This window comes from Grus americana, chromosome 3, assembly GCF_028858705.1.
Source record: "Grus americana isolate bGruAme1 chromosome 3, bGruAme1.mat, whole genome shotgun sequence".
In the NCBI taxonomy this organism is placed as follows: domain Eukaryota; kingdom Metazoa; phylum Chordata; class Aves; order Gruiformes; family Gruidae; genus Grus; species Grus americana.
In genome coordinates, this window is record NC_072854.1 from 93,432,517 (window position 1) to 93,452,509 (window position 19,993).

The 19,993-nt window shown below is 34.0% G+C and overlaps 1 protein-coding gene across 4 annotated transcripts in view; it reads right to left on the minus strand.

The window, feature by feature from the left end:
- Window positions 1-19,993, minus strand: part of KIF6 (kinesin family member 6) — a 175,319-nt gene that overhangs the window by 142,643 nt on the left and 12,683 nt on the right. For 3 of the 4 annotated variants that reach the window (XM_054822543.1, XM_054822542.1, XM_054822541.1), the window contains exons 4-5: window positions 10,683-10,830; window positions 8,234-8,343 (exon numbers count right to left, since the gene is read on the minus strand). In XM_054822543.1, the coding sequence (XP_054678518.1) occupies window positions 8,234-8,343; window positions 10,683-10,830 (258 nt within the window). The remainder of the gene's footprint in view (window positions 1-8,233; window positions 8,344-10,682; window positions 10,831-19,993) is intronic. The other variant, XM_054822544.1, reaches the window with a different exon arrangement.

Consider the following 19,993-nt stretch of genomic DNA (forward strand, 5'->3'; position numbering starts at 1 on the left):
ATGTTCAGGGTGAATTACATGTTCTAAGACAACTTAAAACAAGCAAATTAGAACTCTTTTAAAAGTTAGAAGTTTCTGTTTTGTTTTGTTTTTTTAAAACAGAGGTTTTGGGGGGGGGGGGGGGGTTGCCCTATAAGTACAGATAATACTTTCTATGTGTATATACACATATAGGTAAATCTATATGTGTGCATGTGTGTATATATATATTTCCATATTCTTCAAGGTTAACCACAAGAGGGAGTATGGGGCTTGAATTTTTATCTCTAAGTAGTTCTTGCATGTTAATTACTCCAAGCTGCTTCAAAACCACACAGGTTGGGTTTTGTCCTGCTTTGCTTGTCTTTTTTCCCCCAAAACTAACAGAATCAAATTGAGCAGCTCAGCAGCATTATATAGTATTATTCTTAAGTATTAGGGAAGTAGTTCACCCTCTGCTGGTCAAAACATTGGAATGGATACACAGAAATAATTTCAACACATTACAACACACTCACTATTTTCAAGATAAAAATTCATGTAAAAGTACACACAATGCTCCTTTAGTAGTCATAACAACTGTTTTTCCAAATATGATTGCCTCTCACTTATAGCCTTATTTTTGTGCAGCTGGGTAAGAGAACACTAGCAGAGACAAAACTCTGCTTCCCCCATTCAGAGTACAAACCCAAAAGCATGATTCTGCTCTTACATAACAATGTTTTGATAACGTCAAGTTGTATTCTGTCTGCACTTCCATCTGTGCATGCATCACACGCTAAAGCCCAGAATGGTTCTGATTACAGTATGATGCTTTGACTAATTTTAATATTTTGAAATTGCATGGTGAGCATCATCTACATCGTTTCATAGTTTAGGAAAACAATGTTGTTTTACTATGCACACTTGGCATGGTATTTAAAATTTTAAGGATGTTTTCAGACTACATTTTGAGCAATGGTTATAAATAATTTCTAGACAACGAAGACATTAGTCTGGACGAAAAGCTCCGGAGGATTATTATATCAGAAAGGAGACCATGGGGACATGACAAACCAGTGACAGTCTCCTATACAGTGGCCTTGCAGATACTAGGAGGATTTCCAGATGAAAGTCTAAATTTGCACACCTTGAGAGGCATCTCAAAACTTTCTCATAAAGACATGTTCCAAAATGACAACAAAATTATTTATTTTATAGTCCTATAAAATTACTGTATAATATGATAAAAGATTTCTATAGAACATTCTCTATATTAGTGAAATTTCATAGCCCTAACTTGGATGTTGAAGTGGAAAAGCTCTGTTAAGTTATCCATAATGACTGAAAGAAGGCAGAGACAAGGTTTTGTTTTCTTTATAAACAAAGAATCTTTTCCATTTGGCTTAATGGATGGAATTCATAGCTGACTAGGAAAACTGTAGGATGGGTCAGCCTTTTTTATACTGTTATTGACTCAGGCCCTTTCCTGCATCAACTGATCTGCCGTTACTGCAAGAAAGCCTTATACATTGAATGCTTTCCTTTATCAAATTCCTGTAACTGGCAAACAATGAAGTTAAAGCTTCCTTTGATTAATTAATACCATCTCATTAACTTGTGTAATATAAATAAAAAAACTTAAAATATTTCGGAAAAAAAATTACAGTTTCAAAAATGAAGTTTCCTACGATTATATCTGTGTCTAGGGCTTAGAATTGAAGAAATCTAAAATAATCTCAAAAACTTCATAAACATTTAAAAATTAATCATAATGATGTAAGCAAATCATATATGAGGATACATACCTTCTATGACAATACATTAGCAGAATATAGTGATACTACTTCAGCACGAGGAGGAGACTATACAGCAAATAATAAATTTAGGAAAAGGATAAAACAGAAAAGCAGCAAGCGTACATCTTGGAGTCTGTCCAGAAGAACAGAATAAACTAAAGGATAACTATAGCTAATCTTTGTGTAAAGTTGCAAGGAGCTTTAGGTTTTAAGAAAGAATGGCCAAGATCATCATTTTATACATCATCCAAAAAAAATTATCTTTCAGAAGTATAGCTCCCTGAATACCACATCAGAGGACAAAGTCAACACTGACTCAAGAGACAAGGTTACAAGTTATTCAGGCACCAGCATAGCTTTCAATAGCGCAGAGATTTGATTTTTCCATCCAAGTATAGAACTAGAGCATAATCTCCTTAGCTTGTGAGACATGACAAAACTATGAGATGAATAAATGTTGGTGCAGGCTGTTCTCCTGACACACCATACGGTGACAGGAAATCCTTCCCACTGTCTCTGATGAATTCTACATGTGAGACAAGAAAAGCACAGTTTGCTTGCTCTCCACTTTGTGGGACTCTATTGATACTGACTGAGAGACTGCTGCACATTTAGGAGTTAGTGATCCACGTAGCAGTTAAGCTGAGCAGGCACAGCAGCATGGCATTCAGGGCTGCATCATGCCACACAGACCCCTTGGCTGCAGGATAAATTCAGCCAGGTCAATATAAGAGAAGAGCCTGCAGGCAGCTCCTACCTGGTCATCACACCACCTGCATGGCCTTGCTGTAATCAAAAAATGCTCTAAGTTCTCATGAGCACACCCTTCAGAATGGAGCTGTTTTCTTGTAAGGACATTATATAATAGCTCAAATGACCAAAGGGGAAAGCTTCTCTCCACAGACAGGATCCGTGCTGTGCAGCACGCCGTGGGGAAATCCATTCGGGCTCCATCCGATGCTGCCCAAACGTGGGGTGCTCAGCATCTGATGAGATGTAAGATTTACTTGCCATCTATAGTCGTCCTCTCATCCTGTCTTATTAAGGCAGTTACCTTATTAAGCCATTTGTTGTTGGGCCTTTCCAGCTGAGATTCAGCAGAAAGAACCCTGCACCAGCTCTCTCCCCCACCCACCACACCATGTAGAACAAGGAGTTACAACTGAAAAAATGAGATGGGTGGTTCATGTACAAAAGAAACATAAGATCTGTTAGAATTTGTAGGCAACTGCAATAATCTCACAAAAAATTCTTAGTTAAATAATACTTTGATATTCAAAATAAAGTTGCCTTGAACAGCACAGCAATAATCTGAACTGAATTAATTTACTCATTTGATGCCTTTAGAAAAGTCACCTTAGAAAAGTTTCACTGACTTACTCCCACTGGTTTTCAGGAAACAAATCAACATAAAATCTGGATGGGAATAGACAATATAAAATATATGCTGAAGTTATTTTACACATGTAAAGTATAATTTGTTTGAACTGTAATGAACAAAATCTTTGAAGAAATTATTCAGAACAGCTGTCAGCTGTCTCCCCATTAACAAACAGAAAAGCTAAAATTTACAAACCTTAAGATTCTCCTAATCTTTAGTATTCACTAGTAACACACTGAACACTCTTCATTTTGAAAGAATGTATTTCATATGAAAAGAGTGAGCGATTATTATTATTAGCCTTAGAAATTACACTGGTAATTCTCAGAACACTAAAAATATAGTTCTTGAAGACAGTGGCCAGTTTCTAGATGACATGGTTGGTACAGTCATTGAAAAGACGAAGGGTTGACATTAATGCTGTTGAGCCTGGAGAGAGGCAACAGGTGTATTTGCAACAAAAATATCAGACTGAATAACATATATTTCCTGTATATTGAAAATTATTCCTTTAGACTTTTTTTTCTTCTTCATTAAGCAGCACAGGAATTATTATACTAGTTGGTTTAGAGTGTAAACTCATTTGAGGTAGTTAACCAATATTCAGTTATAGATTTTTTTTTAAAAATTAAAATATTTTACACTGACCCCATGGAACATAACAGTTCTGCATGTTACTAATATATATTGATATAGGTATCATCATTGATGTTTGAAGTTAATTGGCTCATAGCTTAAAGTGTCTTCCTTTTTATGGAATTGAGTTCACTTAATCTACAGTTCAAATAAACTGCATCTTTCTGGAGCATAAGCTGGTTTTTGTTTGGGTTTTGGGTTTTTTGTGGGGTTTTGTGTGTGTGTGGAGGTTTTTGTTTTTTAAAGTCAGCCAGCATCATACTAAATATTATACATTTCCCCTACCAAAGAGGGCTATAAAGAATCTTCACACAAAAATGGGGAATCACTTATGCTGGCTGGCATTTTAGATTACATTTTCTCCCAGCCACATCACTCCTGATTAATGGTTGTCTCTGAGCTCTCTGAGAAATAGCTCCTCAACTACTGCAGTTTAAAGACTGTCATTTTAAGGTAAAAAAACATTAATTTTTGATTGCCTTCACATGCAAGACCATGATCTGCTGTAGTTTGGACTTATTGGTCGTACCGACTTAATCTATGAGTAATGGTTCTATAGACTCTAGTCTTTATTTTTGTGTTACCGTTCAGCGCCAAGAAAATTCTTAGTTCTTAATAAATAATACAAACTAGTTAGGGTGTGTTTGTACTGGTAGGTTAACACTAAATTAAATTGGTTTGATACAGTATCATGGAGTTATATAAATTACAAATACACTGTACAACAGAGAACCTGTTACAGGAAAAAGCATCTTGCACAACCTCAGAGTAAATGAAGAGCTCCAGAAAAAAAATTCCTAATTTGAACAGTCCTGCAAATCTTTTATGAAAACAAGAGATGGCAGTAAGGATTCAAATAGTCTTCTACCAGCTATATTTTATAGCAATAGTTTTATAGTTTTTACATGTTTGAAAGCAATCTTAATTTCTTTGTATAAACATGGAACTCTACAGCTACAACCAGAATTCAATTGCCAATATTAAATTTATTGCCAATATTAAATTTTTGCATTTTAATAAATAAGATTCTTCAAATGCATCTGCATGTGCTGTTTTTCAGCTACAGTGTCACAAACTTAAAACAGTGAGCTTTGCTTAAGCAAAACAAGTTACAATTGTAAACTATGCCATATTGTGTATGAAGCATTAAAGTATATCAAATGACATCTTCTATGGGCTACATGTAATATCATTACAACTAAACATTATGAAAACTGGGGTTTTTTTCTGTGAAAAAGGTTCAATGGGATTTCAAGACCAAATTTAGTTGATGTATAAATATCGGTACCTATTAGAAATATGATACATATGCATACATAAATAATTATGTCATTCTATATATGAATGTATATGCATATACATAGGCATATAAGATATATTAACTACATTCACACATTTGTCAGGATTTTATTTCCAGAGTAGTAGTGATTTTTTGTGACAGCCTTTTCCCTTCTCATCTAGCAGACTCTAATGAAATGATGAAGTATTAAGGTGAAAATTTAATGGTCTACAGAATATACAAAGGATGGCTACACATAAAACATTGACTTCAAGAGCTGGGATTCCAAAGCTAATCATGCAATGATTAGATGTAATTAGCAATTTTAAAAATTTTTATCATTCACTTTGCCCTAAAGCTCAAATACAATTTCATGTCTCATTTTTCAAGTACTATCAACAAGCCTGTTGCACATTTTTCATAACTTCTATTACCTGAATGCCATCATTCTGTTTTTATTCCTTCCATTGAACTGATAACATAAAGTCATTAACACAGAATTTGCTAGGCAGAATTTGCAGGAATATGGATAACAATACTGTTCCAAAACAATCTGCATGCTTTACAAAGCTAATTAATCTTTTGTTTACTCTTCTAAAATGACACATTTCTTCAACGCTATTCTTGTCCATCTTATACACTTGGGAGAATATCAGCACAGAGTGCTAATATTTACCCAAGCATAGAAAACTGGCATTTGCCTTTGTATGGTGCTTAAAACCTTGATGATTCACTGTGGAGTTCAACAGGAAATTATGCATAATATAACCCTTTTAAAGTACAAACCCCTATACATTCTTTTTAATATTCTTATTAAATACATGCTTTCAAAAACTTGAGGAAGTTAGATTATTCTGCACTTTGCTTACTACCACTAAAATCTTAAAAGGTCTTAAGCACATAAAATTGTCAGAAAAAATGAAATATATATTAGGTAATAAACACCTGATATATTTTAACATATGTGACTACTGTTTACTTTACATGTAACTACTACTTTGTCATTTACAGAAATTAACCAAGTTAACTAAAATATAGTTATTCGTGCAACTACCCTGTCCTGCAATTTGTACTCCCTTTTTAGCTCAGAATGTCACTATATATTTTTAAATTTTGAATCCCTAAATTATTATCTTAAAAAATAAACAAAAAATATTTTATGAAATACTTTTATACAGTGCTAAATATGATTGGTGAAGGTATAGTTTTAGTGTACAGTATGTAGTTTTTTGACAAATGATGTACCAGAAACAGTAATGACCATGTACAGTAAAACCATTATGCACTTAACTTTTTCTCTGCAGAGTAACTAATCTTATCTCACTATACCCAGCCTGTAATAGCATACACTACGTAAGTGTACAGGTAATTATGGTTACCCCACTGTGTTTTGTCCCTAATTTACAACCAAATTATTTGTCAACTTTTACTTTTTAGAAATAGACTAATACATAACAAGGATTTATTCTTTAGCTTAATTGAATCACCATACATAAACCAATTTTGAGATTCTAAAATTCATGATTATTAGTAAACATTCAGAACCTAGTTTTAAAAAGTTATATTTTCTAGCGCATATGACCCCCAAATAACTGTTTGAAATAAAGCTGCAATTAAACTAATCAAATTCAGTTTAGTTCAATTGAATAACTTCAATTTAATAAAATCAATAAATGGAATTAGTTCAAATAAAATACTGCAAATGACTTAATAAATTAATAATTTAAACTTGAATAACTTAATAGCATTAAGTTTAATAAGCTGAATAAAGGTGTAAGTAACAGACTATTTTTTACAGAACGGCAAAAAAATCTGCACCTGTAAAAATGGGCGCAAAATTATTATCCAAATTAGTCTCTGATTTAAATTTTTTCTCTGCATAGCACAGAAAGTAGGTAATAAATCAAATTAAATTCCTAATTTTTACCATGAAAGACATCAGTAAATACATACAGTCCTTATAGCATCAATGTGTCATAAATGATAAAATTTAGTTCCATTTTACAGATGAAGATAGCAAAGCAATGAGACCACCTTACAGCCCAGTCTCATACCTAGAGCTTGTCTGCTACTGTCCTTATCTCTACACTAGCTTCTTTTATAAATATAAGGTTTTTTTGTAGATATATGTCCTACATACCACAGATTGTGTAGAAAACTAAAGCTAGATTTTAACAAAACTTGGGAGATTTTTTTTAATATAAATAAAATGGGTTTAATATATTAATAACATAACTAGCTACTTTGATATAAAATTCTGCTGATTTTCCATTATTGCTCCATTGGCAGTTTTCAATACATTTCCTGTTCTTGTATCAGCAGTGATTTAATTGCTATTTACATGCTTCAGACATCATCATGTTGAATGAGAATGTTTATGGTCCCCAGCATTATTTCAGGACATTTGCAAATCCACGCACTCAACAACTTATTTACACATATTTACTCTTTGCTGAGTTATTTTACGAGTGACACAGACAATAAACAATTTTTTCAGAAGAAACTTAGAAACTACGGTTTGAATTTCCTATAAATTATAAGATCTTTAACTTTAAACTTTTTTGTTCATGACCTAAAAACCTTTACTTGCTAGTCTTCTCCAAGCATTAGTAGATGCTAGTGTCTTGTCAATGAAAACTATTATAACAATCATCCATTCTGAAGTAAATATATTGTCCTTTGGTGTGCCTTGTGGCCTTTTCTATCTGTTACTTACCTTATTTCATAATCACTTGTTTTAGAAAAATAATTAAGCTTGTAGTAAAAGGTCCAAGTAGAAGCAAGGAATTTTTCTCCCTACTGTTGCAAGGAAATACTGCCCGTTACATACATGTCTGTCACACACACACACACGTGCATAGCATATAGCGAGACAGGCTGCCATGAGAAAAACAAGTATACCTTCTCTTTTGTTTTCAGTAACCACAATAGATCTCTTCTGCATAATATCAATATACATTTTTAAAACTTTCACCTTCAGTTACTCCCATCTAGTTTCCCTAGCCTCTATACATGTAAAATAAGAGAAAATTTAGATAGTGTGGATAAAATTGAGGAAAAGTATTTTGAGTTAACACTGAGATTAGTAGCACAGTTTCAAATATTCCCCAAACAATGCAACAGGGCATCTGAAAATTATTTCTGTTGTTTTTGATGATTCCTTGTAGTTTTGTTACTCACGGCAAATCTTCCAATCTGGAGGCCTCGTGTTTTGGGTCCAGCAAATCATAACCACATTCATTGTAGATTTCTAAGTAAGAAACATGAGTTGTATACACTTTACTGCTATCCTGGATAAGAAAAAAAAAACACATCAGGAAAAAAAAGGAAGAGCTATAGAGTCAGAGCTAGACCAGAGGACAATTTATCACTAGAGCTTTTATGTTGCTTCCTCACGCTGTCTCTTTTTCTTTCCCTGGGTATGGTTCACATTCTCAATTTGTGATACTTTTATGTTTTCTGTTACCATAAAGAGTCAAGCAAAAAAAGGGACACCCCCCCACACACCCCCAAAAAAAACCCCAATAAAACAAAACCAAAAATTCCCCTCAAAACCCCACCATGCCCATGAATTTAGTCTGGGTTTTTTTATTGGTTCTTTACATCTAGAAAAGTCCGTATACACGTAGAATATGGCAGCCTGCTTAAAGTACCATGCAACATGCCATTTTTCACTTCTACAACAAAAAAAGAATATTATAAAGAGGTAAGCCCTCATATTATGGATAGAGAGACTATGCTTAAAAAAAACACAAGGAACAACAACAAAAAAATAATCAAAGATTTACTTTGTTTAGAAACATCAGTGACATACTGCCTTCTACTCTGTTTATCATAACATTTAAGGACTGTATATGATGTCGGCTGTTCCCTGTAATCCTCATTTTTTCCTGTATAATACATTGCCAAAATGTAACTTAACACAACTGGTTTTTGCAGACAGAATTCTCTCCTGCCCCAAAGCCAAACCCAAACAACATAAACCTCAACATAATGGGCTATGATTTCCAAAATAAAAGAAAATTAGTCATTTCTTTTCAGCAGATGAAGCCACTGTGAAAGCACTCATATCACACTCACAGTAGCAGTTTAATAATCCAATCCACCACAGTTTTGCAAAATACTTTGAGATATGAACTTTTCATTTTCATTGAATAGTTATTTCCCATGGTTTTTTGGTGTGGGTTTTTTTTTTTATTATTGATAATGACAGTTCACTATTTCAAGGGACACCATTTAAAAATATACACTACAGAAGGATGGAAAAAATGTAGTAAGGAATTGTTCAAAGAGGAAGCTGTGGATATAGGAGAATTTCTGAACAATAAGTTAAAAGAAGATGTTATTAAAAACAAAGGGCTTGATTTGCTTCTCATTTTGGGTAAAACGTTTTGTTTCCTTGGTTTCAAATGGCACTGTCTCAGTGCAGGTAAGAGCTTCAAAAGTCTTGTATTTCGTGTCCCTGAATTCACTGTCTCCTTTTCCACCCTACTTAGTGTTAGGAGGCAGATGACTCTTCTCCACTATGTCAGCACTTTCCAAAGCACAGCTGTAGATAAAAAGAAATTAAACAAGGGAAAGGTATGAAAAGAAAGGCAGGTGGAAAGATGAAACACCAAGAAGAGCATAACTAAGTAGAGCTTTTGATCCCAAACTCAGTCTGAAAATGGAAACAAAAATATTTTTATTTTTGCAGAAAGTATTTGCTGAGAAGGTGGCAAATAAACTAGTTATTTTTTATCCTATTTTGTTTTTATTACATAATTAGCACTAGAAAAGAATGTTGGTATGTTGACACTGTATGTTGCTGGCAATTGCAAGATCAACCTGTTCACTTGCCACAACAAATGTCTTCCACAGGGGCATGGGAGTACAGTACCATACACACATAAAAACATTCCATACAAATGCATAATTGGAATTAAAAGGAAAACAGTAGAGAAGGAAAATTAATATGGATATCTATTTTCTTTCAAATACTTAAAGGATTTGCATTACTGACTTTGAAAACAGATTTTCATCATAACTAGATGTATTTAGCATTATCGTTCTATAATATATTCTAGCTCATAAGTAACATTAGGTAAAATAAAGGCATTAGGTAAAATAGCTGCATATTTAAAAGTGCTTAATATTCATTATACTATTTTATGGGTTGATTTTTTTTTGAGCATCGATGAAACACAAAGAAATTACATAAAACTTATGTATAAAAGATGGAACATTACTTTCTTCATTGTTGGTTTAGATAGGACTTGGAGCAATTTTTGTACAAGATATGTGAAGCAATGCATACAATACAAACCAGAGTGACACTAATATAAGTGTAAAGACCAGGAAAACCAATTACATGATTTGGATGTATGTTGCACCAACTAAAAATGGCATGGTTTTTAAAATGACAAAACACCCTACAATGATGTCCATTATTTTCTGTCTACTGCAACAAACCAGGTAACCAAAACTATTAGCAATGTATTCTTGCATAGGGTATCATGTCAAATTAGCTATTTTCTTCAGCATTAGTTTTAGGGCTTCCTCTAACACTATTATAAAGACACCCTTTTGTAATGTAGTTAGGTATTTGTAAACCAGACATTAAAAATAAACAGAAAACAATGTTCCATACCTTCTGCAATTGACCAAAAATGTAAGATATAGTCCTGGGAATGATGCCTCGATCACTGTAACGTTCTGCTCCTCCTGTGATGGTAAAAGTTTTGCCACTACCTGTCTGACCATATGCAAAGATAGTACCATTATATCCTGCCAAAACACTATAGAATAAAAAAAAACAGGGAGATAAGTAATATATAAGGCATAACGTATTTTCCATTATCAACTTTGTATAGAACCAAAATATAATTAACAGTAATTCTTAATTATATAGCATCTCTCTTCAGTAATACAGAATATCCTTCAAGATATGTATTCTAGATTCAATGGAATTTAAACTATCTAGAACTGAAGGACTTTGATGTCTTGGCTTACCCTATTATTTAATATCATCATAAGTTGATCATATTTAGTACTATTCACACTACCTTTGTATATTTCTTTCTTTGATTGATGATTTTTTACAAGGACGATAGTCTCTTAAAAGACTGTCCATGTCAGGAATTGTGACCATTAGTACATTACAGCTAAGGAATCTAGAAATATTTCACACGTGGCTTCATTAATTGCAACCAGAAAAGACTATATCATGGTTAGAAACTCATGTAAGGATAGAACTATACTAGGGGTCTTTTTTTAGTCGGAGATTACTACTATACTAAACTATCAAACTACTCCTAGCTTGGATAATGGTGTACAGGATAACCTGTACTCAGGTGTATCAGTGTAGTAAAATCTTCATTTACTGTGAATACACACAAACCCACACTGGTAAAAGCAAACTTTTCTGTTAGAACTGTGTCTGTACAAGAAGCTTCTGTGGAACAGCAATAGCAGCTATGCAGTGGCATAGCTTGAAATGACATTCAGACTTAATCATCTTTTCACATCTCTCATTTGTACTGCAGAAGTGCCTAACAAGAGGCCAGTTCAAATATCTTTCTCTAATTCACCACACTCTCACTGTTAACTTCCACTTGATTTCCACCAAACAGTAGATAGGCTTAATGACAGTGGCATAGCTGCACACCGTGGAGAAAATGTGGGAGGCTGGCTGCAGCTGACATACAGCTCAGCATCCATGGCTGATGAAACAGAATTTTCAAGTTGTGGCTCAATATATTTCAAGATCTTTGGTCCTGATTTTGTTCTAAAGGAGAGTGGTCTTAACGCAACAAAGAAAGACCAGTCCCCTAAATTATGGTGATCTAGATTCCACTACTGATAAGTCAGCACGATTTGAAGGAACTATTTTTACATGTAAATATAGCAATTTTTTTTCTTATTAATATATAGCAAAAATTTCATTCACTATTTATGATGACAGAATCATATTTTTCTCAACCCTTTGATGGGCTGATGTCCAAAATATAAGCACAACATTTCATTTTCCCCTTGATACCAAAAGTAAAATTTCAGGTATCCAATGTTTAAAGTTTGTATCGATACTTACCGCTGACTATCATGCATTTCCCTTGTACTGCTCTCTCTCAAAAGAGAAGAAATACTAAAAATCTATTTCCACATTTCTAATTCCATTTCTTGTTCATTATTATGAACTGCCCTGAACTTGAAAAATATTTTAAGTGCTCTAGAATTTTAACCTTCACACTAAGAAGCTATAAACAATGAGGTAAAAATGATGGAGCACATAATTATTTTGAATTTTCACTTGTCTGTAAAAGCAAACAAAACCTGAATAAAATTATCAAAAACTATTAGAATCACAAATTAAATAATAATCAAATCAGTTACTGACTGTAATATTCAGATTGCAAATCAAACCAGAACTCATGAGAATCCAGTCCATAGTTGACAGAATATATGATAAAGACATCAAATTAGACTGTCAAGCTTTTGTCTTTCCTTTCAGCAGCTGTCAATTACAAAATGTTTCCTGGATTCATCTATCTCAAAATTGTTCTACCACAATTCTGGCATCTCCGACAAAATATATGAAGGGAGTATTTGAAAACAAATAAAGTAATGAAGAAAGTATTTTCTTGATACAATTTATCAGAAGCAAAATCTACTTTAGATTTGATTTAGTATGCTTAAGAACCTACTAATTTTCCTAAAGAAAGAGGAAAGTGAAATTATTGTGCATTTTGTTTATTGAAAAGTGATAAATAAGCTAAGATTTTAAAAAAATAAAATGGGGGCAAACAATCCTTGCATAAGAGGAAAAGAACCATGTATAGATAGCTGCTGGTCTGGCGCCACAAGAAATGCAATGGTTCTCCAACTTATTAAAGTTTATTTAAAGGCCTGAGTAGTTGCCAAATTGCTTATTTTAATCCATTACAGTAGGATGTCAGAGACAAAAACAGAAACATGTTGAAAGGAACTACAGTGAACATCTGCTCCCAAGATCAAAATGCCTAAAGACAAAGTATATATAGATTTTAGATTCCAGATGTTAAAAATCAAAACTATTATTATTATAAAACACCTCATTCATCTATCTTAGGAATTTCTAGTGCCCACTGTCACAGTATCTGAATGCTGAAGACAGTAATGAGTTGTCAGAAGGTAGGGAGTATCAAAAGAAACTCAGAGATGGCAGGTTCAAAACAAGCAAGGGGAAGCGATTCTTCATGCAAAATGTAGTTAAGCTGTGAAACTCCTTGCAATGGGATGTTTTGGATGCTAAAAGTTCACACAGGCTCCAGCAGAGACTGGACTAATTCATTAAAAAACAACAACAAAAAAATTATCTCAGGGCTACTACACACAGAGTAATCAGAAAGTCCCTAAACTACAAATGACTAGAGGCTAACAGAATACTTGGGAGAAGTAGGTCTACATGCTTCCACTGGGTTGTTTTGTTTTTTCCCTGACCATTGACTGTTAATCCCTGTGAGAGAGAACATATTGGGCTAGATGGAACTGTGGTCTGACCCAATACAGTTGCTCTTCTCTTTTTACATCTCTGCTCTCTGGCTCTTCTAGATCTAGCATTTTGGGTTGTTAAGTTTTCTTACTCCTTCTCTTCTTTTAAGTTGTTAAATGTGTATATTTTCAGTTACTGTGACATGGCTCCTGCAGAAAGGTGTGTTTTGCAACGTGTCTGAAAAAAGCAGTAAAGGTGTCGTTGCAAAATATTAACTTGAGGCCCCTGTACTACCCCAAAAGCTGTTGATTAAGGATCACCACACACGTAAACACAGGATAAAATGTCACATCCCATACACTGTCAAAACAGCTACAAAAGTCAGTGAGTCTTCTAGTCTTCTTTGTGTTCTTTAACTAATATATTTCTTATATTTATTGCAGCGCATCAGCACAGCTCTGAACAGTTTTCCAGAAAACATTAAAAGTTCAGAAAATGCGAACATTATCAATGTCAATAATGTATTCTCACAATCCAATGTAATTATAGGTAATATAAATTGCACTGCATAGATGCATTATGAAAGTGATTGTTATGATTCTACAGTTAAGATCCACTTTAAAATCCAAGATGAAAGTCAACCTTCTTTTTTTATATGCGTATAATTATATATATAATTGCATCCTGTCCATATTCACAGCACTCATTTCTTTCATTCAGAGTATATTAAAACTAACCACCAAGCCAAGTTAAGAAAAACCTGCTTGAGGTGCTAAGAAAGCCTGTAAGGAAAGAAGACTACCAGTACTATCAGTGAAACTGCTGGCAAATCCTTCTAAGAGTGAAGCACAACCCCATGAATACAGGATGCAGAATAAATTCCCCTTCTAAGTCTAAGAAGAAAACCAGCTTTACAAAAGACAAGGGACTAGGAGTTCAAGCAGGACTGATGGAGCTCCTTTGGTGTAGAAGCAAGCTGAAGACTCTGATCTCACCTCCTGAAAAGAGTAGATGGGAAGACACACTAAAAAGTCTCTATTGTATCAGCTCATTCATAAAGAATTAAACTTATAAGCTTTATTTCTGTTTAGTTCATATGTACACAGATATGTTTATGAAAGAACAAATTTCAAAACTGAAGATTTTAAAGATGTGCAACCACCAATCTGGGTAAGAGTATTCTGAATATTAGTGAATGTCAGTTTTGAAAGTCTGTATGTGAAAGTCTACAGGGATTAAGTCACATAAAATCCATACCCCATGTTAGCAATTCACACTTCTTTTAAGGAACTTCTCTTGCAATCAATGGAAATACAGGATGTTTTAGAATGAGGCTTGTGGAGAAACTACTATCATAGCAAATACTTGCTAAAGGTATCTTTGCTGTTTTTCCACTTCTAAGAAACTTCAAGTAAAAAATAACCAAACTTTATCAAGCTAATTTTAGTTCATTGTCCCAAGGAGGTTTACACTGAAATGGTAACAATATATGTAGGTGGACTAGTACCTAATCATTCAATAAATCAATTAAACCAATATATATTTACTAAATACTCAGGAAGTTTAACATATGTACTTACTATTTTCAACCTAAGATGCACAATCCCTTTAGGAAAATAAAAGCACAGAAAGCTTCATAACCCTTTAGCCACCCATAAAATGTTATTTAAACAAACTACACTGCAGAATTACCCTTGACAAAGTGAAGGGGGTCTCAGATGCTAAGTCAGTATAGTGAACAGAAAATATGCACATTCTCCCTTTCATCACAAAATGTAATTGCAACGGGTACCTAAAAAAAGTTGGCAACAACTACGAGATGACAAGAAGAGAGTATATTTTCTAAACAGAATCCACCAAAAGGATTCTTGAACATTCTCACCCACAAATTAAAGCTGCCCCTAGCAGCAGTGGAACTGAATCTCTACTGGAAAATGCAGTAGAGTATCAGCAGCTCTTTTCTGCCTATTCTGCAAAATCTGCTTTGCAAGATGTCACTTCACCCAGGCAAAGTCTGCATCTTTGCTCTTCAGATTCTCCGAACGAAAATCCCAAACCTTTTTTAAACTTAGTATTTGAAAGCACACAGGTTGAGATGGTTATTGACAGTAGTGTTGTGAAGAATTTAAGATACACATACATAAAAATCATACACTGAAAGGGTATTTTCAGTCATGCCACCTCAGTGTTATCAGAATATCCAGAACTTTGCAGGGTTTTTTTCCTCCCAGGAAGCTGAGTTTTGGTATGGTTAAGGAGACACTTTGTTGAATAAATTATCTCTTTACTACTTCAAACAAAACACATCAAAGACACATAATCCAAGCAGAGGCTTTGCTGAAAAGATCTTTCATGAATTTATGCAATGTTGTATAGCTCCCTGTTCAGAAGTTCATGGACTACTTCTAGACAGATTAGCTAAAATGTTGCTGGAGAAATCTGTCTCCAGTATATTTTAGCGAAGTTACTCCTGTTATGATTGTCAGAGTCCCTGGAGGGCTTTCTTTTTTTAATAATACCAAGAACTATAAAGCCTATTACACAGAAAAATAAGTTTTTAAAATACAATTACTAAAACTTGTTGAAATTTGTACATTTGTTTCACTGTGTTAAGAAATTCGGAGAGTTAATTTTCCTTACATGCTAAAACATGCAGGCATGTATTTGTAACACTTTGTGATAGACTTAGCTTTTATAAAAAGAAAAAGTGCTATTCATCACAAGCCACATAAAGCAATCTTTACATAGTAAAATGCATATCAACTGTACCTACAAAAATATTTAGGGTTAACTTTAAACCAAACAAATACAGAAAAATAGATATAAAAAGCCAGTTTCTAATAAATAATTTGTTGTTTCAGCTTTGCTTCTACTGTTTTAGAACCAGGTATGCCATGTTCCTATCTGGAAAATATGAGCCAACTTAACTGTGTAAAGGAAAAACCTAAGCTGTCATGTACACGAGCAGTAAGTCCGACATGTTGGACTTTGTACCTGAGAACAACAAAATCCATTGAATACAGACAAGTGTCTGAATTTCTACATGTAAAGAAGTTCAAAAAAAACTTGCCCAAGACCTCAAATTCAGTGAAGACAAGATTTCCAGAAAAAGATGACATTTCTGGGGAAACACAGACAAATAGTAGTTCTGCAAACAATCATATTTCAACCTCATTTAATATACTGTACTGCCTTCATATCTTGTTATTAATGTGTAAATCTGTTACATGACTGCCAAGAAAGGCCCAAAAAGTCACACTCTGCAAATTCAAATGGATCAGAACTAAACAAATTGAATCTTAATATTTTAGATTGAACTCATGATGCCAGAATATTAGTATTTCCCAGATTTTGCAGCATAATTAATAATTTTGTCAGTACTTAGTAAATATATATTTTTTAGTTGTATACCTATTTTTGTGTTTCAGTGAAAATACATCTGGTGAAACCATATGAAGACTCACATGTGACAGAACTGTATACAATGAAAAGATAGTAATGTTTGCTGGATATAGTAATTTGAAATTGAAACATGTATGTCTATGTGACAATATATTTATGTATGTATGCTGTACATAAAGTTGTGTTGGACAATAAATTTTAGTCTTGCTGGTTTTAATCACTGTAAAGCAGTGATTTAAAGAAAAATATTGGTGAGGAAACGTCATGATTACCTGCTAAATATTCTGAATTCATGAACAAGTATTTATGTAATAAGCAGCTCTGTTTAGTAAAGTTGGTATCATTAAACAAACTAAAATTATACAACAAAGGCTTCCCTTGGTGAAAGTTACAATAAGACAGAGAAATAAAAAAAAAGGAAATATTCATAAACCAACAAGGAAATGGTAACAGCAGCTAATATCAATTTTAACAAAATAATAACATTAACTGCAGGCAAACAACTCCTAATCTATGAGTATAGTTTATTATAGTTCTAAATCATCTTTATCCTTTTATTCTGCGGTATAGTTTCTAATCTAATTATAAGCCCACTTCAAGATGATTTTAACATAGAAAAAGGCTAGATCTGTTCTTACATTTTACTCAAGGAACTGAATGCTTCTTTTCTGGTTAAGCACTGAAAAAAATATTGCTGGTTTTTTAGGCACAACAGCTTGTGCTTGACCTTACAAGCTAAATCAGCAATATTTTTTAAACACAAAGTATTGAATATGTCCTCTATATTACATAGACTTGAAAGCACACCTTTTCCAAGTGAGACAGAGTTTGTGCACACAACTAAGGAGATTAATTTGATCACACTGTTATATAAACCTAACCATACATTAGGGTAGCAACATAATTCAGCATGACGCGATACAACAAACCAAAAAATTTTCAAGTTTTACCTCCAAGCTCTGACACAGACTACCAAGAAATCTCCCACAATGACAATCTTTGAGACAGAAATTACAATACTTTCTGTATTTTTCTAACCATAATATTGAAATAACCAGCAAAGGTTTAGAAAACACACAGAGGAAGACGACTTTGCCTAAAAAGTAAAGATCATTAAGTAAGACCATGATCCAAAGCTTATTCAAGTCAATAAACACCTTTCCAATAATCTCATTGAGTTTTAGGTGGGATCCAAAGCATGGGACAATTTGGTGCAGATGTTTTGCTGGTGTAAATGTTTAAGCACACTGCAGTAATTAAACATATCTTATAGAATCATAGAATGGTTTGGGTTGGAAGGGACCTCAAAGATCATCTAGTTCCAAGCCCCCTGCCATAGGCGGGGACACCCTCCACTAGACCACGCTGCCCAAAGCCTCATCCAACCTGGCCTTGAACACTTCCAGGGATGGGGCATCCACAGCCTCTCTGGGCAACCTGTTCCAGTGCCTCACCACCCTCACGGTAAACAATTTCTTCCTTATATCCGATCTAAATCGACCCTCCTTCAGCTTAAACCCATTACCCCTTGTCCTGTCACTACACTCCCTGATAAACAGTCCCTCTCCAGCTTTCCTGTAGGCCCCTTCAGGTACTGGAAAGCCACAATTAGATCTCCCTGGAGCCTTCTCTTCTCCAGGCTGAACAACCCCAACTCTCTCAGCCTGTCCTCATAGGAGAGGTGCTCCAGCCCTCTGATCAGCTTTGTGGCCCTCCTCTGGACTCTCTCCAACAGCTTTATGTCTCTCCTGTATTGTATCTTCATGTATCAAAAGTACTTCTAATACTTTATGAACTCCCAACATACATTCTATAAATTATTTTTTCCAATTAACTTGGAATACTCTTAGTTTTAATACCCCTCTTGTTTTGGAGAGGAGATATAATAAAAAAAGCAGCAAGCCTAACTAACTGTTCCTTAATTGATGCACTTTCAGCACAATCTTAAAACTGTTTCATAACCAACATACTGTTATACAAAAGCTGATATAGTGATATTTGCTCAAGAAAATAAGTTTTAGATTTATGAAAAATTAACTATAACATGCTTTCTCTTCTGCCCTTTAGACTTTGAGAAACTGGTAAAAAAAATAAATCAATCATTGATTAAAATAGCAAGGGTTCAATATCTTAAAATTTCCCTTATCAGTGGTAAGACAGTCATAAAAAAAGAATCCTCAGAGTTCAGAGAAAAAAAATGGTTAATAAGAAATGGTCATTACATGTAAGAACTTAGCCAGTAACACTGAGAAAGAATAAAGAAATGCTGTAACACTGTAGCTGCACCTATGAGTGTCCAAAATTATAAGAAAAAACAGGTATTTGGAGAGAAGTAGCATCTTTTATTAGACTCACTAATATAATTGGGAGAAAACAAGACTAGGCTCACGGCTTCAGTGGATTATTGTTTTTTTGGTAACATTATAAAGACTGTGCCTCTTCCCTTACAGTCTTGCTAAGCAAAAACTGTCAATACAACTTTGTATTAATTGTCAGGCATAGGACAATTCCTTCTAGTATGGACTCAAACTAATGCAGTTAAAGGAGAGTGAGGCCACATGCTTTTCTCTTTTTCCTTCAAATTTTCTTACTCAGTTATCAGTTAACTTGCACTTTCTAAATTACTCTAGTGACAATTTAAAAACATGCACAGTGGCATTTTCAGTCACCCAACTGACTTGCCTCATGCCTGAAAGACGTCTAATTCCTAAATAAAGGGTGTGATACAGAAGTCTAACTCATGCAAGCAATTCCACTTAAATTGATAGATACGTTATGTTTACAACTGCTTAACATTCCTCAACTGAAAAATTCCTCAAGTGAAAGCTAGACAATTTATAGCTAGTTACTACAGTTTAAAAATATAATTCAGTACTTTGTCCTTGAATATCTGAGACAATATAAATAGTGATATAAAGCCTAGTGACAGCAGGCAGAGGTTGAAAGAAGGCTGAGGTTGTTTTATTGTGGCTGTTTTTTCTGACTACATTTTGTTTTAATTTCCAGCAAAGATCATTTGTTCCATTTAAAGCTTATGGACACAGAAGTTTTCATTTGTTTCTGGGCTCAATGTTAACGAGACTTCGGGC